Source organism: Aulonocara sp. 'chitande type north' Nkhata Bay, linkage group LG2 (genome assembly GCF_057382095.1).
Source record: "Aulonocara sp. 'chitande type north' Nkhata Bay isolate Kocher_YH1m ecotype deep benthic linkage group LG2, A_spYH_male_GT1.1, whole genome shotgun sequence".
In the NCBI taxonomy this organism is placed as follows: domain Eukaryota; kingdom Metazoa; phylum Chordata; class Actinopteri; order Cichliformes; family Cichlidae; genus Aulonocara; species Aulonocara sp. 'chitande type north' Nkhata Bay.
Genome location: NC_141345.1, coordinates 18,884,049 through 18,907,433, shown reverse-complemented (window position 1 = coordinate 18,907,433; position 23,385 = coordinate 18,884,049). Strand labels below are relative to the sequence as shown.

The 23,385-nt window shown below is 42.4% G+C and overlaps 1 protein-coding gene across 2 annotated transcripts in view; it reads left to right on the top strand.

Moving 5' to 3' along the window:
- The window catches only part of tenm1 (teneurin transmembrane protein 1), a 204,444-nt gene that overhangs the window by 164,232 nt on the left and 16,827 nt on the right, over positions 1-23,385 (top strand). The window contains exons 23-26 of one of the 2 annotated variants that reach the window (XM_086307559.1): positions 12,506-12,753; positions 15,619-15,702; positions 16,189-16,383; positions 21,308-21,395. In XM_086307559.1, coding sequence (XP_086163685.1) covers positions 12,506-12,753; positions 15,619-15,702; positions 16,189-16,383; positions 21,308-21,395 — 615 coding nt within the window. The remainder of the gene's footprint in view (positions 1-12,505; positions 12,754-15,618; positions 15,703-16,188; positions 16,384-21,307; positions 21,396-23,385) is intronic. The other variant, XM_086307566.1, reaches the window with a different exon arrangement.

The window sequence follows — 23,385 nt, the reverse complement described above, 5'->3', positions numbered from 1 at the left end:
TTAGTTAATGCAACAAAACACAACTTTTAGCTTTTCATGTATTATGAAACTCTGTTTTTTGTCCGTCTCTAAAGCACTTTGGGTCGACTTCTGTTGTTCTAACTTGCTTCAGGCTATAAACAAAACAGATCTCACAATCAACAGGAAAAGGTTCTGACATTTTTCATAGTTCATGTTTAGGGATATTGTTTCTTTTCTAACAAAATAACTTATTTAACATGGCTATAGACAGGCTCAGAGTATATTCAATTAAAATAATACATTCTGTTATTTGAATGTCTGAATATAGTCTATAGATACTCAAATCTGCTAAAGTAACAGCTATGATGACCAACAGCACTTAATGATAAAGAGACCAGAGTAGGGAGGAGGGGGTGGAGTAAAGTGTAGCTGCACGAGATGAGCAGTGTTTGTGGAGACACGTCTCCTGTTCTGCTGAACTTAGAGGATGGAAACAAACGAAAGTATTGATCCGGTTATGCTAATGTACATCCGAACACCAATACCAGCACTGCATTGATACTATAAATTAGATTGATCCACTGCTACTGCTATAGAAGTAGATAGATTGAAATATTATTATTGTTGGTATTGGTATTGGTATCGGATCAACACTAGCATGATAGGAACGATACTTTCGTATGTTTCCAACCTCAAAGTTCAGCATGTAGGACACTGAATCGTGTTAAATAAATAATTTTTGTGGGAAAGAAAAAAATATACCTCAAACATGCACTGTGAAAAATGTCTGAAGCTTTTTCTGCTGGCTGTCACGTCTGTTTTATTTATAGCCTACAGCACATTTAAACAACAGAAGCCGACCCAAGTGCTTCAGAGACAGGCGTATTTACCTTCCAGGTCTCCAAAAAAAGCCCAGTTTCAAATACACAAAAAGTTTGTGTTAACTAATTATTGTGAGAAGCAAAATTCACAGTGATTTCATGAATGATGATTCACCTGGCATAGTGCTGGTGTTGGTATGGACCTGCGTTTACTTGGTGTAATTACTGGGTACTGGACTGATACCAAAATTTGCCGTATCACACAGCACTAAAGTGAAGTCCTACGGCAGGGTAGCTGATCTGTGCCGGCTGCTCTGTGTTATGACGCCGGAATGAAAATGCCATTGTTATTCTACCTCTGGCTCCCATAGCATTTAGTGCAGAGAGACAGTTGCACCTCGCAAAACAGGAGAGCGGATTAAATTGATAGAGAAACAGAGGGAGCTCAGGACCGAGGGAGGAGGAGAGTTAAAGATAAAGCGAGTGCAGCCGAGAATGAAAAATAATATGACATTAATAGAGAAAAATTGAAAATGGAGAGAACCAGAGAATGCATGAAATGGATGAGGAGAGAAATAGAGCGAGAGTGGACTGAGTGTTTCGCATCCAAATCCGACAGCATGCAGCAGTCCCACTCCTCATCTGCATATTAAACTGGCCCTGTGGCTGCTTTCCCGCTCAGTGGGTCAACTATCATTGTTTTTGTTGGTTTAAACAGAGCGCTGTTTCACAAAAACAAGGGCATATGATAAGTCACACTGCGTTTTTTGAACTCAAAGATTCGGTTCGTGTGTGAGCACGTGCACGTGCGCGCACAGCCTGCCCCCGTGTTTCCTTTCGCATTGACCGAGCTTTTGTCTTTGCCCCTGGACATTCCTGCATTAATGATACACACATGAATTAATCACACAGCAAGGCAAACAGCAGCATACTCTATGATAATGCAAAATAGAGGAGACGCCATTGGGTCATGCTAGTTCTACCGCAGCTCGTTTTCACACTGCAGCATCCATGATAATTAGGAGAGCGGCGGCGGTTTTGTCGAGGCAGAAATGCATCGTTGAGCAGCCACAATATGAAACTGTGCCAGAGACTCATTTTCTCTCAGAAATAATGCTAAGAATATAGCTGCCAGCGGCAAATCTGAAGGGCCAAGCAAAAGAGCGTGAGGCAAGGCACATAGCAACGCAGGTACATCAGGACTTTTTCAGCAGGTGAGCCAAGTTTGACATAGCTGGGGAAAGAATTGCAGACACATGGCCCGTGTCATGTCTGCATTTTTACTGCTGACTTTGTCGCTGTCTGAAACAGTGACAGGCCCTGCTCGACTGCATCGCATTAAAAGATAACTCTGGGTAAATAATGCATGCAGCCTCACTTTATGCCGCGTGTTTTTCTGAAAATTTCCAGCTGACCCACTGCCACAAGTCACACTAGGCTCTTTCCAGATGGTCTAATGAAACACTTGACAATAAAAAAAACACTAGAGCTCTGATGCTGAATGTTCTTTCAGTCACAGCTAAACAGCTTGGGTTTTTATGAACATATACACAGAGAGAGAAAGTCAGTTTTTTAGTTTTCTGTCAGTGCTTTTCAAATAGGCTTTAACTGCTGATCTGGTAATACTGGTGACCAACACGTTGTCATCAGTTTAAGTGGGAATCAGTTTTGCACCAGTTATAAGAGCTGAAGTGCTTTGGACTGCACTGGACTGCTAATAATACACAACTGTTAATAATGTAATCTAGAAACTGTAAAACTGCCACTTTCAGAAACTGTAAGTTCTGTTTGTCTGTGGTCAAGAGAACGCCGCTGCTCTGCACTGTCAAACAAATGTCAAACTTTCTGTTTGGGTTTGTCTTTCTGGGACTCAAGTCCCACAGGGGGCATCCTGGCTTTGTGACAAGGTCACGCTACTTTGGCGTTGTCATTATTTATGAGAGGTAAAGACGTTGCTTGTCAGGAATTGTTGACATATGTCATTTAAGCATCTGAGCAATGTTTTCATGCTTTTGCACTGGTGACAGCTGTGGCCAGAACTGCTGCATTTAAGGACTTGTCTGTCTGCTCTCATGAAAGTGATATTTTTGGTGCGTCTTTAGGGAATTTAAGTGAGTTTTTCGGGATTCTTCTAATATGGTAGAAATATTTACGTGTAAAAAAGCCACCCTGGCCTAAGAAAAAGTACATAGTTCACAATAACTGTTAGCTAATCACGACAGGATGTTACACAAATGTCAGATGGCATGAAAGATGTGTTATTCTGCATGAGTAATAGCAAGTAATGTGAAATGAGTCTGATTTTTAAAATTATGATTGGACAAAGTCATTTACTGAAACAGCTTTCTTTGCTGCCTTACAATAAATGCAGATGGATTTTGTATGTAAAGTGACCTTGGGTTTCTTGACAGGTGCTAATTCTGATTTAATATTCTGATTTTTATTATAAACCCTTTGGAAGATTTTAAAATTTTTCAGTCAGGTACTTTAATTCATAGTGTGCCAAAAACATTTTGGAGCTTCAGAAATCCCTTACAGGGGAGAATATATATACTCCTCTGTCGTCACACACATAAGGACTTGAGTGGGATCCCATTCTTAATCTATAGGTTTTAGTATAATGTTGGCCCACCCTTTGCATCTATAACAGCTTCAGCTCTTCTGGGGAGACTTTATGCAAGTTTTAGGAGTGTTTATGGGATTTTTTTTTACCATTTTCCCAGAAGCTCATTTGTCAGGCACTGATGTTGGAAGAGATGCCCTGGCTCGCAGTTGTTGCTCTAATTCATCCCAAAGGTGTTGTGTCAGGCTGAGGTCAGGACTCTGTGCAGGCCAGTCAAGTTCTTCTACACCAAACTCACTCATCTATGTTTGTATTGATCTTGCTTTGTGCACTAATGAGCAGTCATGTTGGAACAGGAAGGGGCCATCCCCAAACTGTTCCCACAAAGTTGGGAGCATGATGCTTGGAGCATGATGCTTGGTGATGTTGCTTGGTGATGTTGCAGCTGCTCGGCCATGGAAACCCATTCCATGAAGCTCACTGATCTTGCGCTAATCTGAAGGTATCGTGAAGTTTGAAGGGCTATAGTGACTGACTCTGCAGAAAGTTTTCGACTTCTGAGCACTATGAGCCTCAGCATCTGCTGACCGCACTCTGTGATTTATGTGGCCTAGATGAGTTGCTGTTGTTCCCAATTACTCCCACTATGTTATAATTCCATTAACAGTTGACTGTGGAATATTTAGTAGTGAGGAAATTTGCCTGGTGCACAGGTGGCATCCTATCACGGTACCATCCTGGAATTCACTCAGCTCCTGAAAGCGACCCGTTCGTTAACAAATGTTTGTAGAAGCGCTCTGCATGACTAGGTGCTGGATTTTTTATGGGTTTATATGGGATTTGGATGGGTGGGTGAATACTTTTGGCAGTTTGGTGTAAAATCGGTTGGATTTAGTTGTTGACTAACACATAGAATAGAGCATTCCACACAATATATTTTATTTATTGCCATAAATGGTCCCCGACAGTGACACATTACACCTTTAACATTTCTAGCAAACTTTTTTGCTGACCCATTGACTCAGGGTTTCAGAGACCTGGTAGTCCTCAGATCTAAGAGTATTAAAACATGAGATGGAATTCATCTAATGGTAGTAGAGGGATGGTCAGTTGAACTTTATTTTTTAGCTGAATCAGATAGATGAATCAGGCTTATCTGGGATTACTTGGAAGAACAGGGACTGCTTTCAAAAATTATTCGTGCTACGTTCTGATAAGGTCAGGGTCAGCGGAAAACTGATATTCTGAGAAGAAATTGTCTGCTGTCAAGGTATACACAGGACAAAAGAAAGTACGATTATACACTAACAACAAGGCTCTGCCTTTACAATGCCTCCTATTCAAGCAATAAATAGGTGGTACGCTATAGAGACTGACAGCTACCTTGTTTGTAGTCGGAGTGTGTAGAGTAGCTTCAGAGAGATTACTGAAGCTCACTGTGTGTGTAATGAAGCGCAGAGTCAATAAGACATGCAGGCTTAAGGCCAAGGGCTGAGCCTTTGCGCCAAAGGTGCAACATGTGTGCCAGTCAGCAAACTTGTATATGCTCGTTTTTGATTGACAGGCCGCTGGTCGCCGGACTGTCTGTGTTTCCGATTCTGAAGGGACAGGCAGTTAGTTATGGAAGCCTCGTTAAAGGTATGTCAGGCTGACAACGTCAGTGTGATCATGGGAAATGTGACACACGTGTCCCTTTAACTGGTCGGGATGGCCACTGCTGGCAGCTGGCCTGTCAACCTCCACTGGGAGCTTGGCACACTGACAGGAGGAGTGGAGCTTTGCTACCGCGGAGGAATAAATTGCATTTACTTGAGGTGAAAGCCCAAAATACGGGCGATACACACAGATGGACGCATTTGTCTCGGTCACGGGGGTGGAGGGAGTTCTGATGAGAGGGGAGAGAAAGTAAACTCGTGCTTGCTGTTAGCCAGTCAGTTCTTTAGACGTACTGGGCAGAAAGATGAAAAAGCGGAGCGATGGTAGCGGACGTACTTGCACATAGCAGTTTAGCTGAATCTCCCTGTGTGAGAGTGGGGGTCAGCAGCTGTTAAAGGGGTGGAAAAACAGAGCCAGTAATTGTTCACACCTGGGCACTATTATCACCTGCAGCTCTCCAAGAGTCCATTTGTCACATCTCAACCCGAGGATGTGCTCACACAGTTGTTTGGGAAAACGATGAGGCAAAATCTTAGATGACTGTGATAGAGACTACACTGGTGCTGCCTCTGGCTAGGACACTGGGATGTCTTTGTACGTGGGATACTTTGTTTGGGTGGAAGCTGCATAGATTTGCACTCTATAGTAGTTTTCTGCCGCTCTTCCGTTTGCTTTTTTTCAGATGTCAGAACATTTGTTCCTCCCATCTGATCCCACTTCCTGTTTTTTGTTGCTGTTTTTTCTTTTTTGTTGTTGCCATTTTCATGGCATCATGCAATATTGCCACGATGGCGTGTTTGGTAAAAGAGCGCCTATTGATAGACCTTCTTGTGTTTTGTTTGATGTTCTAAACAGTGCGACATAATCTGCAAGACACTCGCACAGATCCCAAACCCCTCAGCCTTTCATGGAGCTTTCTAGTCCAAAGCATTTCAATTGCTTTTTATAATTGAGTTTGTCTGCCGCTTCTGTGATTGCTTTGGATCTCTCTTTTGCTATCAAACAAGGCAATTACCACCGAATCGCATATTTTTCTGAAAAAGAAAAGGGAAAAAATGTTTATTTGCATGAATATTAGCATGCAACTAATTCAAAATCTCCTTTCAGGTCTCTGCGTGCGAGAATTCCTCGCCTCGCCATACATGTGTAGTTGGGAACTATACCAGCTCAAAATAAAGGAGAACGCTATCAATAATTAATTAATGCGGGTTAATATGTTAACAAACTTATAGTGGTTGGTAATTAGATGAGCCACAGTGTCTGATTCAGACTTAATTACTAAGCCACTGTCTGTTCTGTGGGGCTTCAATGAATAATTAATTACAAGAAGCATGAATTATTTCTGCTTACCAAAGATCCACAAGAAATACACGCCTCTGCTATTTGGTATTGATCGATAGAACGTGTTTGATTGGGGAAATAGGAGCAACTATAGCACAGCAGTTAGGAGATGAGCATGTCATAGATTATAGAGCCGTTTGCTGCAGAAGGTGCAGGATCGGGGACTGATTGCAGCACTAGCAAAATGTGTACAGCACAACTTTTTCTTCTTTGCACAGGTGTGCAATCAAACATTGTGTGAAATGAACACATTTGGACTCACACATATACCACAGAGTGCACAGAGGCGTTTCACAATTCTGAAATTGAATGAGGCGGTTTATTTTCCCTCCTTTAGTGCACATGGGCGACCCAAGTGTCTTGATGAAAGTTGTGCGTGCGTGTGTGTATCTGCAGACGCTCTGATTTACCCGCTCTATATTTGCATATGCACAATGTGATTAACTGCCAAGCCTTATCTTTTCCGCCTAGCTTCTTCATTGCATGCATTGCGCGCACACAAACACTCACACACCCACAAGCTGCCGCGAACATGTGCACACATTCACACTTTTACGTACCGGCAGCGTTGTGTGTTTTCAAGGAGAAATGGTGAAGGTGAGGTGCAAACCACACAGCAAGCTAAAGACTCTGAGACAGTCTGTTATTCAGCTTCACTCACAATTGGACTGCAGCAGTTAGTGAACCCTGCAGGCTTTCCCCAGCTAATGTGGTTGACTTTATTTATGGCCAGTGTGCCTCGCTTGGGCCAGTCGTGCAGGTGAAACTGTCTATCGCTCTGCATTCAGTTGTCAGTCACATACAGTTACTTTGTACAGAAATGCCACGGGCCATAATCAGCTCCAGCTCGCATCATTTACTGTAGATGTTGTAATAATATGTCAGTCCATGTCATTAACACTCACTGGGCCTGGGGGATACGGGAGGGCAGATTGAATGGCTTACACCTCGGGCTGCTGGCACCCTGTGTGTGTGTGTGTGTGTGTGTGTGTGTGTGTGTGTGTGTGTGTGTGTGTGTGTGTGTGTGTTCCTCTCCCCCGTGTGTTGTGCTGTGATTGTGTGGGTGCGTCAGAGTTTTCATATATAAACGAAACTGTGCAAATTATGCTTTCTTCTCCTGTTTACCACATCCCTTTACATTGTGTTTCTTCTGTACATGTACGTGCTGGTTAACTGCCTGTCAGACACTGATGTGTGTGTGATTTTACGTTTCTTCTCTCTTTCGTCTATAGCAGCACCTCTTTTGGCAGCTTTGCTGTCAATGTTTGAAAGGTGAAAGTACTGTTAAGGAAAACTTGAATAGCACCATAAGGCTGACTTCCTGTGCTCTCGAGTGCTCAGGTCTTAGCAGTCACTGTGCACCACATACTTACACACACACACACACACACACACACACACACACACACACACACACACACACACACACCACATCCTGATGTTACTGTAAGCCTGTAGTGTTGTCTCCGAGTGCTACTAAATAAGATATATAATCCACAACTTGTGTTCTAATGACCGTATTACACATTATCTTCTTTCTCACCTTACACCTTTCCTCACCTCTCCCTCGCTCTTTGCTCAGAGAACTCCTGGTGGCATCCTCTCTTCAAATAGCTGTAATCAACACTGATGTTCTCTAAGACCCCTCTCTTCAAGGCATTAATCAGATTGGATTGTACTGCATTGCCACAGGGGGCCGTTAGAACTGATATTCTTTTGACAAGGACACAGAACAAAGAGATTCTTTGATTGAGAGTGATTGGACTGTAATGGTTAATTGGAGCAATTCCTCATCACGACCTCTGTCTTATTACCACCCTTCTTCTCTTTCCCACCTCTTTTGGCACTGTCTGTCTTTTTCCCCCCTCTTTGGCTGCATGTGAATAGCGTCACTGTATCATCCTCCCCTTCCCTCCACTCCCTCTTCCCTCTGTTTTTTCCAAGGTCACCGCAACTCAGTCTAATTCACTTTTCTTTGATGATAAAATCCTGTCCCAACTTTAGCCAAATGTCCGTTTCCCCGTGGAGTTGAGATTTATCTCAATTACTTCTCCACCGGTGTGTCTGCCAGCTTCTAAACATGAGTATCAGAGTGCCAGGTTCACCCAGGGAGAAACAGTAAATCTTTTGATGTCTTCTGAGTATCCATTGGCTATACGACGGGGCTGTAAATTCCCTTAAAGCAGCACACAGCTTTATAAAAGACAGCAGGAAATCCAGTCCCTGACAAGGAGAATGTGGACTAATCTACCACCTTTTCAATAAATACGGCAAAATGCTTTTAAATAACACATAAACTGGTGTAAATCCTGTCACCAATGTCGAGCAATAACAGCAATATTTCTTTATTTTCGTACTTGTGTGTGAATGAATAAGACTTTGTTTACTGTTAATGGTAGTTTGGCATCTATTTAGAACCTGTTTGTATAAATATGTGATATGCCGATCCCGAGTATGCGTAATAAGGATGTCATAATACAGGAAAAAAACTAGCGGGAAGTGGGAATTTAGGCTGGAAGTCTGTGAGACCAAGGCGGGCAAAGAAAGAATAATATCCAGGGACAGAGGGAGAGAACAGAAATCAGTATTGAGGGAGAGTCCTGGCTGACTCGTCATGTCCTTGTGCAGGATTTATGAGCTCTAAGATCAGGGACAGGTTTAGCGAGAAAGTGCTAGGAGGAGGAATGGATGGGAAAGTGAAAGGAAAGTAGGAGGAATACGAGGATGGTGTTACAGCAGGGAGAAAGTGCCAAATTTCAGGCCTAAGTGGGCTCAGACTGCACTGTGGGTTGAGACGTCCCTCTTGCATAATAGCAGGTGACAGGAGGAAGAATGGCAAGGCCAAGAGGAAGAGATGGAAGAATAAAAAATGGGCTGAATAGAGAGAAGATGAAAAAAAAAAACAGAGCCTAAACATTATCCAAGCGCCAGAGGTCAGTGATTTGATTAACACCTGCGAGATACAGGGCAAGACACAGAGAGCGCGACAAGAAAGCAAAGGACAAGAAAAAAGCAAAGAGAGGAGGGGGAAAGAGAGAGTGGAGGAAGATCAGGTTAGGGAGGATGGAGAGCTGGGGAAATGCAAGACGAGGAGTGGAAAGGTGTTGCCGAGGAGGGCTGAGGCTGTGTGGGTGCTGTAATCTGTTTGTGTCAGAGAAATGATGAAGGGGCCAGGAGGGAGAGCTCTGCAGTTCACCTTCTGGCCCCTGGAGGAAACACACTGACCCTGGCCCTCCCCCTTTGCCCACCTCCCTTTTCCACCACCACTCCACCTGCGCGATTTATGACTCACGGGGTCGGTCCAGGGTTGCTCGGTCTGAGGACATTTGTGAATCTAGTTGCGGCGGCAGTGCATCACTTTTTTTAGTGCGCGTCTACGTGCGTGTGCGCGCGTTGAACACAAAGCATGTGTAAAGAAAGCTATTGTATGTCAAGGAGGATGAGACATTAGAGCTACCCGGGGAAAGGGCAGTAATGATTTTTATCCTGGGCTCTCAGAGCGAACAGAGGCACATCTCGAAATAATCCAGCGTGACAGAGTTTGGAAGGAGAAAGACTGACAGAACTAGAAAAGATGACTGAATGATGGGGGAGTAGTTGTACTGCATACTGATGATTTCACTCCACTGCCCAATTTAATCACGATAAGCTGAATGTCTCAGTGAGCCCATTAAATCTTAAAAACAAAACAACAACAAAAAAACAACTTGAAACAATTATCTTCTGTTCCAGGAAATTTCCACTGTGTTCTGACATTTTTTAAAGCTGAACTAATCAATATTCTTTAGATATGAAAGAAATGATTCAGTGACTCTGTGTTCCTGTCAAAGGGGTCACTTTTAGTAAGGAAGCCACACATAACTCCCCTCAGCTCCACAGTGTGTTTTAGCATATTTTGTTTATCTTATGACTTTGCAACTTTTTAATGTTTTGGTTCACAAAACTACACTCATCATTTCTGGCTCGAACAGGCAATGGATAGAGCTCTGAGAAGTCGTTATGTACAACATGGTGCTTTGCCTTCATATTCAGGGGTCACCATCTTGGCTAGAAGGTCAAATTATCAGTCATCAGGTGAAGAATATGTGATGCCAGTGCTAGCTAATTAGCTTAGAGCAGCATTTTTTGTGGCATTGATGTCACGCTACAGTCATAGCAGGTAAAAAACAGCGCAAACAGAATTGTTGTGAACTTTGTTTTTCCCTTTAAGGACTGGGACCAGGCTTGTGACCATTCACAGTCAGTGGCTGTCTTCAAACCAACTCTGACGCATCAACACGCTGATAAAACAACAATCAGGCAGAATCAGTCTGCCATCAGTCTCCTATTAGTTTGCAAATGAATGGGGACATGTTGGTCATGACTGTTTGTGATAATATGCTGATTAACTGTGAAAACACTATTGCAAAAATCTCATCTGCATACACAGAAATTCACATGAACTACTTACTTTCAGAGTCCAGCCAGAACATCAAACAGAAAATCAGAAACGTATCCACAAATAGTGACATAGTTGCTGCAGAGATTTAACTACAAAATGGCATAGCTAGCTTTCATATGGGAATATAATCAGAATATAATCAGAATACAACCAGTTGGCGATTACCTGAGTCAGTTCCCCTATTCCAAGGAGATGCGTCACAGACATTTAGAAATTGACATCCTGAGTCAGGCTGCAACCAGGTCATGTGTTCAAAAGTGTCGCCCAGAGGTTGAGGGTGTTGCACACTCGCAGTCGGTTGCCGAACACAAAAACAGTCCTGTTTTTACTCTAGTGTGTCTGGGTCATTTCATGTGTTGTGCCGTTATTTGGTATTTATTTATGTTAAAATGTCATCTTCACTATTTCATAATAAATATGTTGTCAGAGGATAAAGTTTTGCAGCACGGTCAGTTCCATTAAGTGCAGAATTTGCCGTGTTAGATTGGTCACAACAGTGTCGAAATTACAGCACGCTGCTAGCAATTACTCGTTCTTTCACCTAGTAAAATTACACAGCAGTTACATAGTGTACTTCATGGAAACATACTAGTGGTAATATTCAAAGTGAGACAGCAATAAAGGACAAAGTTAGCAACTAGGAGGTTTACACATAACATTTATCTGCTAAAAAGTCAGATATTTCCCTTATGGGGGAAAAAAGAGAGCTGAGTCAACTATGAACTTGGATTCAACCAATGACTCCATTTTTTCTATATCCTTGTGTGGTTAAAGAGATGAAATGTTAAAGACAAAATTAAGGAACAGAATCTGCTTATAAGACTCTATGTTGTCATGCTATTTAATGCTTTCTACTGTTTTATAGTCTACTATATTTAAACCGCTTAGTTCTGTCATTGATTGGAAATGCAATAAGTAGGTTTTGTCTCCATGAAGTCCTTGGAGGCCAGTGTGAGATGAAATTATATACACAGCGCATAAACATGTTGTGACTTAATGATGCAGAATAAAAAATAAAAATCATTCGTAAATGGCACACATGCGCTGGAGATGGCAGGTAGAAATGCTAAAAAAATGGCTTATTGTCACAGATGCTAAGTGAAAGCAATCGAGTGAGATTGGTGTAGTAAGAGGTGAGGGCTGAGTAGTGGAGTATTATTGAATCAAAGGCCTATTCTCGGTATGAAGATGAGGCGGGGATGAAGGTTGCTCCTCATCCATAACAGATGATTCATAGGCTGCCCTGACCTTTAATACCTGGACTTACCTCTTTTCCTTTCTCTGCTGCAGAACTCCACTGCATGGAGAGTTCAAGTATATGCTGTTAATAGCAAACAGCGCTGGCAAAGCTTGCGTCCCAGAGCACTCTGCAAATACAAGTGCGCATGTATGCACATGCGGGCATGTGCACGTGTGTTTGAAGTGTGGATGCTCATTTATAAAGCACATTTGCAGAAGCATCAAATGTCAAAAGTTCACTGCGGCACCCTGCTCACATCTAATATGACAAATAACTTCTTCCTCCAGTTGCATTGTTCTAATCCCTTTAGTGGGCTCTGGAATGGAAATATAATTACATTTCTGTGGTGCAGTGCCTTTGATAAGACAGCCACTTGCTGAGCTGAATGTCTAACTGAGTTGGATGCCTCTCCCAAGCCCTCTCCTCTCTCCACTCTACTTCTCTCCCCTTACTCATCTCCCCTCTTCCTTTCTCTCCTTTAGGTTTTCTCGTTTTCCCTTTTCATTCTCTCACCCCCCGCTCGCTTCTCTCTGTCATCTCCAAAAGCTCATTCTGTCTCTCTCTCACCCGCCTAGGTATTGCTGTGGATAAAGGAGGAGTTGTCTACTTCGTTGATGGCACCACCATTCAGAAGATTAATGAGAGGGGTTTGCTCTCCACTGTGATTGGTTCAAACGGACTGATGTCGACGCAGCCGCTAAGCTGCGATTCACGCATGGACATCGGCCAGGTGAGTTAATAATGCGGCAGAGTTTCGATGACCAGCGGAAAGCAGATTTGCTGTGAATGCTGTTGTTTTAATAATCTGTAGAAAAATAAGCCTGCTTATTAAACAGCAGTATACACTGCAAAGCTTCTTCTACTGAGAACCTTTATCATTTCTTCAAGGTATGTGTGCTTGTGTGTGAAGGAGAGACCAAAGACTGCATAGGTTTGATCTGGCAGCCTTCAGATCACACTGCTAACTTATATCAGGCCTATTAGAGCAAAGGATGAATTATAGATGAGCTACTGGCTCTATAGAGGGATCTCTGCCCACACATGGGGATGTGAGCGCCTGTGTATGTGTGTGTGAATATCAATGTTCAAGCCAGGTGAATTCCCAGAGGGGATATTATGTGTCGTTAAAGGGGCCCGTGCTGCCTCCTGGCTCTTCTCGTTGTTTGTTACTCATTGTTCAGATCATGTCAAATTCATTCTTCGTTGAATTAAAAAACAAAACAAAAAAACAATGTGTGACCTCAATGTGTCATCTTTGCTCATCATCTCTTGGCTGTTGTAGCACTTTGTCTACATTCAACTTAGCTTTCTCCTGAAAGTACAAGCTACCATGCTATCATTTCTGAACTTCTCAGTTTGATAGTTTAGCTCACTAAATCTGCAAGGATACAGATTATTAATACTGGAAATGATTGCTCTTCCTTGTCCTTTATGTTAATGCTATTCCAGCACTGCAGAGTCATCTGCCACTCACCTACACAGCTCAAAAAATTCATTACAGACAGCTAACATTAGCGAGGCATGCTAATGTTAGCTGTCTGTAATGAATGGGTTTTATTGTGTTGATTACAAAAAACGGGAAGGGGATGAGTACACAGAGCTACGTCACTGTGTGTTTTAAACCAAAAAGAACTGCTGAACTCCTTGATGGTGTCAAATAAGGCCTAACAATGTTATCTCCCCAGCTGGTTTCAGGTATAGTCAAGTACTCCAAAGTGCAGTTTTGACATCCTCAAGGGTGTCTCCCGCTTTAGCCCTGTGACACCTGCTTTCAGGCTCTGCCTCACACTGTCACGCTGCTCACAGTAATGTCAGGCCAAATAAGAGAAAGCCTCAAAGCCTCTCTTTTCTGGAAAAAAAAAGGCGTAAACAGGCTTTCTCTGCACACAGGACAACATCTGAATATGAGGCTTTTTTTGCATTTCAGCCACAAGCACAAAAGACATTTTTCAGTGCAGTTCTGTGTAGTTCAATAGTTTCAAAATAACATAATTCAATAAATAATTGAAAAAGAAGGGGAGGCGTTGAAAATGTTTATCTCAAATATTTTCAGAGAATCGGGAGAAATAGAAATGGGACAAAATCAAAAACTGAGTGGCCGTGATCTTTGGGTTTCCAGGCAGTACGCTAAAAAACACAAATGTGATTTGGGAGAAGAATTCACAGCTCAGGAACAGTTTTTGTTGCTGCCTCCATGATTCAACATCCACTGATGTGATGTGACCAATCAGAATCTGAACTTCTAAAGAAGCGAGGGTTCCTCCAATGATTATCATTGTACAGACAAGTGCACATAACATAGGGGCAGCAGGTTTTGAAGCAATGTATGCTGTCATAGTAATGACATTACAACAACAGTGCATTAAAGAAATCCAGGTGCTAGACTAGAGTGCCTGCAGTGTCAAATCCAACACCCAAGTGGAAATATGTGGAGTATTCTAAGGCCACAGACTGTTCAGCATGTGAAATCCTATATTCAGCAAGAACAGGTAAACACTTTGCTTTCAAAACTGCAGCAACTGATCTCCAAACAAAGAGAGGTGATGCAACACAGTAGGAAGCATGTCCCTACTGCTGTATCTACTTCACTGATATGTTATAAACAATGTTACACTTTACAACATCTCCCAATGTTTTTAGCAACTAGATACTCTAAAATTAAATAAATAAATAAATAAATTTTGTACCTTTTACCTTTTGTTGATAAGACTTTTTTTCCTGCAGTACTCGTCTCTCATCAGTACGTATGGTGAGCAGTGTATCATAGCAACACACTAAATCCATCTCCTACCATTGGTGCTTATAAGCAGAGATACTGCATTGCTCAAATCTCTGGTAATAATATTGGCTTTCTGTTTAAGAGATGTGGAAATGCAAGCTGAAGCTCTCTTAATATATACAAATGAAAAACACAAAGAACTTTAACCTGTGTGCAGGTCAGCTTCTCGAAGCAATCGCCTGCCGTCACAGCAAAGTTCAATATCGTGTGCAGCAGGGATTTGATGCATGGGACACCGTGAGTCCTGCTTGATGAATCTCTCTATCTTTAAAAATGGAATTTCAGAGTCAACCTTCTAGTCTCTCATTTGACAGGGCCTATAATTGGACATGTCAGTGGCAATTTAACATGATCCATTTATTTACCAATCCGTCCTCGGAGTCATCAATCACCTCATCCTTCAGACGCACCGCGTCGTCTCTGCAGCGGTCGCGGGCGCCTGCGAGTGAGATGGACAGTCATGTGGGTGGCTGTGCGCTGGTGTAGGTTTGCCTGCCTTTGACCCCCACAGTGTTAGCGGACAGGGTGTGCTATTTGAGCAGGCAGCGATCACGGTTATTGGATGACATTTGGAACCGTGCCGAAGCGAGCCAGTGTGAGTCTTGAATAAACACAGGGAAGGCTCCCTGCCCGCTACTGACCTTTGCATGAGCAGGGAGGGTCAGGAGGCCTAATACTATGTTATTAAGGAGATGTTATTTGTATCACCTGTAACTGGCTCTTGTGGGCAGCTGCCACCAAGGACTTCTTTGCTCTTTTGTTCTCGCTTTTTTTTTTCTTCACAGAAATATACAATAAGTGTTTGTCATTCCTCAGGTGCGGCTGGAGTGGCCAACAGACCTGGCCATTAACCCACTGGACAACTCCCTGTACATCCTCGACAACAACATCGTCCTGCAGGTAGAGAAATACGCACGAAACAAAGCAGAGGCTTGCAAGAGAGGGAAATATACGCCTGCTTCTCATTCATTCATCTGCTTTCTTATGAGACATTGGGACTATATGTAGCAGTGGAAGAGAGGGTAATAACATATTTTTCACAAATTGCAGTGCTGTCACTTTAGGTGAATTTAGAGTGAGTGAGGCTGCTAACATAAAAGAAAGCAAAAAAAAGCACCTTGTTAAAAAAATAACATGCTATCACAGGTCTCTGCAGGAGTTGTTTTTAAGAAAATGTCACTCAACTTTTTTCTCCGAAATTAATGAATTGCCTGTTTGAGCATGTTCAAAAGTAATGAGTCAGGAGATGAGGCAGGCGATGTTTGATACACCGGATCAAAACCAAAGCAATTCAACAGAGTGGCTGACTCTGTTGAATTGATGTAAGTGTCTGTATTGTGCCTCTCTCTTTTATAACAGATAATACGTTGTGGTGTATTTCCTTAGGTGTCAGAAAGTCTGCAGGTGCGGATTGTAGCAGGACGTCCCATCCACTGCCAGGTTCCAGGTATTGACCATCACTTGGTGAGCCGGGCAGCTGTGCGCGCCACCTTGGAGGCAGCTAAGGCCATCGCCCTGTCCCACCTGGGCACGCTGTACATTGCTGAGACTGATGAGAGGCGAATCAACCGCATCCAGCAGGTCACTAAAAAGACTTTTGAGGGCACCTGTTAATGATGCATTTATCGCAGTTCTCATGTTGCAAATTTATACTGAAGTTGCAAAAGACCATACTTATCCAGAGTGTTAATATACTGCTCAAAAAATGAAAGGAACACTTTGTAATCAGAGTAGAGCATCAAGATGATTAAACTTCTGGGACATTGATCTGGTCAGTTAAGTAGCCGAGGGGGTTGTTAATCAGTTTCAACTGCTTTAGTGTTGATGAAATTAACAACAGGTGCACTAGAGGAGCAACAAATCAGAAATACTTTTAGAGGTGGAGGCCACTGACATTTATTCCCTTCTCATCTTTTCTGGCTTTTTTTCACTACATTTGTATTTGGCTAGTGTCAGTGTCGCTGCTCATATTCCTCCAGGATGACACATCAATAGGTTTGCTGTGGCTCCCAGCATAGCATCAAGACCATAGAGGAGATTTCAGGAGAGCTGGTCAGGGCTGTAGAAGGTCCTCAACATGTCAGCAAGACCCGAATCTGCTCCTTTGTGAAAAGAGGAACAGGATGGAAAACGACCTCCAGAAGGCCACTGGTGTGAATGTCTCTGACCAAAACATCAGAAACAGACTTGGTCCTTTAGTGAGCCCTGTGCTCACAGTCCAGCACCTTGGACCCTGACTGGCATTTGCCATTGAGTACCAGGATTGGCTGGTCCACCACTGGTGGTCTGTGCTTTTCACAGATGAGAACAGCTTCACCCTGACAGACATGTAAGGGTCTCTACAGACCTCTACAGGCTAGGCATTGGCATCCTCACTGCCATTAGGTGTCAGAATGAAATCCTAGGACCTACTATCAGACCCTGCACTGGTGCAGTGAGTCTTGGGATCCTCCTGGTGCACAACAATGGCCTCATGTGGCAAGAGTATTCAGGCAGTTCCTGGAGGCTGAAGGAATTGATACCATTGAATGACCCCCTTGCTCGCCTGACCTAAATTGAGTAGAGCACCTCTGAGATATTATGTTTTAGTCCATCTGACACTGCACCTCAGACTGTCGAGGAGCTCGGTGATGCCCTGGCCCAGATATGAGACGAGATCCCCCAGGACACCATCCATCGTTTCATTAGGTGCCCTGATGTTGTCAGGCATGCATACAAGCACGTGGGGTCATACAAGCTACAAACTAGAACCATTTGAAATGTAAGCAAAATGGACTAGCCTGCAGCATCATTTTTTCACTTTGATTTTCACGTGTCTTTGAATTCAACCCCTCTGTAGGTTGAGCATTTTCATTTCCATCAAAGGATGTGACATCTTTTCATTCCTAACACATTAACCAGTCCATATCCAGGCTTTTTCCCCATTGATATCTCATGTTTTTGAGCAGTGTATATTCCTCCATATTACCCTGACATTTCAATGCACGCCTCTTGTCTCTTCGCATGAACGTTTTCCACGTCTCTGATGGAAATAACAACAGGAAAAAAGAAACAGCTCAGCTAGAGCTGACACTGGCAATCCATCTGGCCTTATGACACTAATTTACCTTCACACTTGTTGCATCATGAGTCCCACTGTGAACAGGTTGTTTGCCTAACAGATGCTACGCAGCAAGGTAGTGCGTCGAGTCTGTGTCTAGGACGTAGATGCTCAAAATCAAAGGCATTCAAAAAATAATCAAGAAGTACGGTTTCAGTTTTAGAGAAAAAAGAAGTATATATAGTATATTACTTTTTTCTGTCCATTTGCTCCATTAGGTAGCAGCATGTTGTCATAGCACTGCAGCATTTTGGAACCAACAGCACAAAGGTAGTGCCTGCTGGACTCAATCAATAGCACCTTTGTGGTGTGCAGCAACACGCTGGGTCCATGTGGAGGCAGACAGGAACATATAATACCTCAAATGCCTTTTTATTGGGTACCGACCAGCCATGTTGCAATGGGCAATGAAAAGACCTTTTTTTTTTTTTTTTTTTAAACTGCGTTTGACACACCTATTTTATGTTTGGCATTTTTAGGCTCCTATTTATCAAGCGTCTCAGTTGGACTCAGACAGGAATGGATCCATCCATGTTTGTTAAGGTTTCCACACTTATTCAGCAACAGGTGCCAGACTGACAGTGAATGACACCGCTTTGTAACAACGAGCCGTAAAGTAAAATTAATGATCATTTGTTTAGATGTGTGTGATGACGAGTTGGGATTATCTCAGCAGTTTGTGATGTGCAATCAATCAGTGCATTAAGAAACAAAGAACAGCCAGGCAAATACAATGTGATGCAGGAGAAATGAAATACTGAACACTTCAGGTAAGTTCGCTGCACACAGATACACCTGACATGATGTTTTAAGCTGATTTTAAAAATGATGCGTGAATTAAGTGCTCGGTTTCACTTTCAATGGTTCGCACCAGCTTGTACTGTTTAGCCAGCAAGTCTTTTTTTAGTGTAATAAGCTCTATTAAATGTGAACGTGCCTTGGCCTTCATACTAAGTATTTAGGCGATGACTTGGCACCGCTTGCGGTCTGCGCTCATGGTCCAGGCACGTCTTCCCATCACATAGACTCAGAACATTTGGCCAGGACATCAAGGACCACACATGCATAACCAATATGTGCTTTTTAAAATTTTTATTTTGCATAAGTTGCTGTGTTATTCGTTATATCACACTGGAGCATTAAAATCAAACTCATTACATGCCACATTTGCTCCGTTGTGCCCGTCTTTATCTGCTTTAAATTAAGGGCAATTTGCAACAACTTTTTATTTTCTGTTTATTTTGGACATGTTTAAAGATGAAGCATTTGTTGTACTGTGAAGAGGAAACAAGCTGTTTTTTCCCTGTGTGAGTAGAACAGTTTGCATGGCGAAACGAATTACACCTTACGTTTCAGAACATAATAAGCACGAGATAAAACATAATCTTGTTCTGAGAAGGCTGAGATGAAGAACAGCACATGATCTGTTTCACCATGTCACTGTTTGTTTACCGAAAGTCAAAATGCAGAAGCATTGTGTGAAAAACCTAAACACACCGCGTGATTCAGTACCCTGTAAAACCGCCTGTGGCAGTAATAAATGGAATTAACTGTTTTCTCGACGACCTTATCAGTCTCTCGCTTCGTTGTGGAGGAATTTTGGCTCTCGCGTCTTTACAGCGTCGCTTCAGTTCATTGAGGTTTGTGGTTCGTTTCTGCACAGCTCTCTTCAGAGCCTGCCACAGCATTTCAGTCAGTTTGAGGTGTAGACTTTGACTGGGCCAAGGCAACGCTTTGGTTCTTTTCTTTGTCAGTGTTTCTGTTGTGCTTTTGATCATCGTTCTGATGCTTTACCCAATTACTGCCAGGCTTTAGGTGTCAGACAGATGGCTTCTAGAATACGTTGGCACTCTACTTTGGGCTCAACGATTGCAAGGTGCAAGACAAGCTCAAATCATCACCCCTCCACCACCGTGCTTGACGGTTGATATGAGGTGTTTGTGCTTATATGTTGAGTTTGGTTTTTGCTAAATTTGCGCTGTGCATCGTGGACAAACAGCTCCAATTTGTTCTTTATTGTCCAAAGGACATTGTTTTGTCTTGCGGTTCGTTCAGATGCAGCTTTTCAAATATGAATCATGCTGCCATCTTATTTTTAGAGAGAAGAGGGTCTCCCCTGACATCCTTCCATACTTTTTCAGTCTATTTCTAATTGTGCTGTCATGAACTTTAACATTTAGCTTGCTGATTTAGGTCTGTGGACTCTAAGATGTAGATTTTGAGTGTTTTTATGGTTTCTCTGAGCAATGCATAGACTGACCTTAGGGCGAATTTGCTGGGACTTCCACTCTTGTGAAGATTAGCAGCTGTCTTGAATGTTTTCCCTTTGTGACTCTTTCTATCTGATTGATGGGAAACAACGGGTTGTTCTTCCTCCAGACCAGCAAACTGCCAAAGCTTCTGCTTTCATAGAGGTGCTCACACTTGCTGATGATAAATGAACAAAGTGAATTTGATTAGCAGCACATGGCTGCTACTTACCCTCTAATTCTTATTGAAGCTGTGCGTAAACGTGTACTGTTTCCTCACTCACTGCTTCTAAATTTGGCTTAAATTAACACTGACATAATATATTGTGTTGTTATTGTGGTTGTATCTACCTGCTTTTATTATGTCCTGATCCGTAAAACCTTAGATTCGAGTATTTTATAGGTCAAGGTGATGAAATTCTGCTTCTAACCTAAAATTAGGAGTAAGGTTTTCTCTACTCTCAGATGATGGATGAATGGAGATTTTGGAAAGTAGTTTTGTGGGAATTGTGCTTATTTACTTGTTTTTTTTCCCAGACACTGGAAACATGGGGTTTTCTGGGTTTGGCAATGCAAACAAACGAGCTGCAGTAGGGAACGGCTTTATAATAAACACCTCAGATAAACTTTCCCCGTGGAATCATAAAGTTGATAAAAGCAAGTCTTCATCAAACATATCATCTTTGACAATTATCTTCCAACAATGCACGGTCCTCTCGGGCTAGTTAAGCAGCATCGGCCTCCCAAGATTAATCAAAATCAAGCTGTTGTTGCAACAGTTTTCACCTCCATTTGCAGCTCGCCTCCCCATCAGGACAATCAGCTTAATTTGTTTGGAGAGCGAGACTTAATGTTCCAAAGATCTGTCAGTCAGCAAGGGAATAGTGTCATACATCGAAGATGCATAATGCCTTTGTTTGTCTAAACTTCACGGAGAGGCACCAAAGATATCATCGGTGATGTTTTTGGCTAAAGGAACAGCGGATACACGCAAAGTGATATTGTAACTCAGCGCAGGTTTTTATATGAAATGCCATCATTATCTTATTTGCCAGAGAGACGAGACATTACAAAGGCTGTTGTGGAACATTACCTTCTGTTTAACAGTGGCCTCCTGCAGCACGTTGTGACATGTCGCTTTTTGAAAACTCCACAGGTGTCAACCAACGGCGAGATATCGATTATCTCCGGAGCCCCCACGGACTGCGATTGCAAGATAGACCCCAACTGCGACTGCTTCTCTGGTGGGTCACCAGGCACACATACGCACACTTGTTATGTGAGGAGTGCAGGATTAAGTAATGTGAACGTATTAGATTATGCTTAATAGGATTAGAGCGCTACAACACATGCAAAAGCATTTGAGAATTAATTCTGGTGGCATCATATTCGGCCTGCTTCAGAAGTAGTTTTAGAGGAAACAAAAACTGGAGCATTGTGAAGCTCGGAGGATTTGATTTAGTCTGTATATCTTGATATTGAGTGGGTAAATCTGGCTGCCCCGTGCGTCCCTGCTGGACAATAATTTGATTAGCACTTTCCCTCCCCGACTTATTAAAGTCAGCTGGAATCTTAGTGTCTAGGAAGAGCCGCTTCGACTCTCCTTGAAAAACAATAAAAAATATGACAATGACTTTTATATAAATGATGACAATACCCAGGAAAGAAAAGACCGCCTACAACATCAGGCTGGAGAATTAAGAGAACGACTTGACTGTGAGCGTTTGTGTGTTGGCTAAACAGAAAGTGGATGCTTGTGTGTGTGTGGGTCGATGTATTTATATTTGTATTTATAGGAAGGCTTCTTCTTTGTGGAGACCTCCAGCTAAATTCAGTAGCAACCAGCTCAGGAGAAACCTTTCAAATCCATTCAAATTACAGCTGGTGAAAGAAAATGCTCACTTCCACACGCCGAATGTTTTAACTGGTTGCTGTATCATGGTTGGGCACCTGAAATGCAATAAAAGGAAGAGGAAAAGGACCCAACAAATAAGCAGATGTTCTTTTGACAGTTAGGCCGTGCTTTCATTGTAAGTGTCAGCGGATGTGATTTTATCATTTAATTCTGCTCATAAAAATCAGTCTCTTTTCTATTCAAAATGGAGGGAAGTGTCTCTCCCATGCCACAAGCCAATGGGCTGTAACCATCCCTATTCCTTGAGTTGTACTTTGCATATTTTCAATCATGTCTCGCTGTTAACAGATGATTACTCTCTTCAGAGGCTTTCCGTTTCCATCCCTTCGCCGTAAACACTCACACAGTGTCTTTGAACGCGGACACGTATGCGAGCGCACACCCGCCGATACTAACGGATGCGAGCCCGTGCGCGGTCGCCCACAAAAGCATACACACATAATGCGCATGCTGTCGCGAGATAAACTGCCACCCTGCTGTCTGCACAGACCCATCAGAGGCCCCAGTAGTGATGGGATTTCCGGCTCTTTTTAGAGATCCGGCTCTTTCGGTTCGGCTCACTAAAAAGAGCCGGCTCTTTCGGCTCCGAACCGGCTCTTCAGGTTGTTTTGTTGCTTTAATTAATTTATTATTAACAATAATATAAAATTATGCACAAAAGGAATTACTAACATAAAAACAAGTGGTTTTATTTATATATGTTTATATATAAATATATGCGGTGGCCCCTAGAGACAAAACACGTACAAACTCCAAAACACATTTCTAGCATGAACTGAACTTCCAAAGCCGAGCTACTAGATCACTTAAATTACACAATTGAAAGCATGTGTGTATTGTTTGTGTATTTATACACAGGCACTCATATATATATTCAAATAATTTAAAAAAAAGTTCATTTACCTGTTATTACCACACACCAAATCCGGTCGTTGGTACTTGCTGGCTTGTGTAGCCACAAGATAACAAAGGCTCAACACTGCGCCCAGCATCCTGGAGCACTTCTGTTGTCTTTTGTACGTGTTTTGAGTTTTTATATGCTTCTGAGTTTTTACGTGCTTCGGAGTTTGTACGTGTTTTTACGTGTTTTGGAGTTTGTACATGCTTCAGAGTTCGTACGTGATTTGAAGTTTGTATGTGCTTTGTCTCTAGGGGCCACCGTAAATATACTTTTATTTATTCACTCCACATAAAATGTAATAAATAAATCATATAATACAAAAATCAACTATTCACATTTCAACTTTTAACTATTTAAATTTTCAGCTTTTTCCTTTCACAAATTTAAAGTGAAAAGAACACAAAACACTGCAAACCAC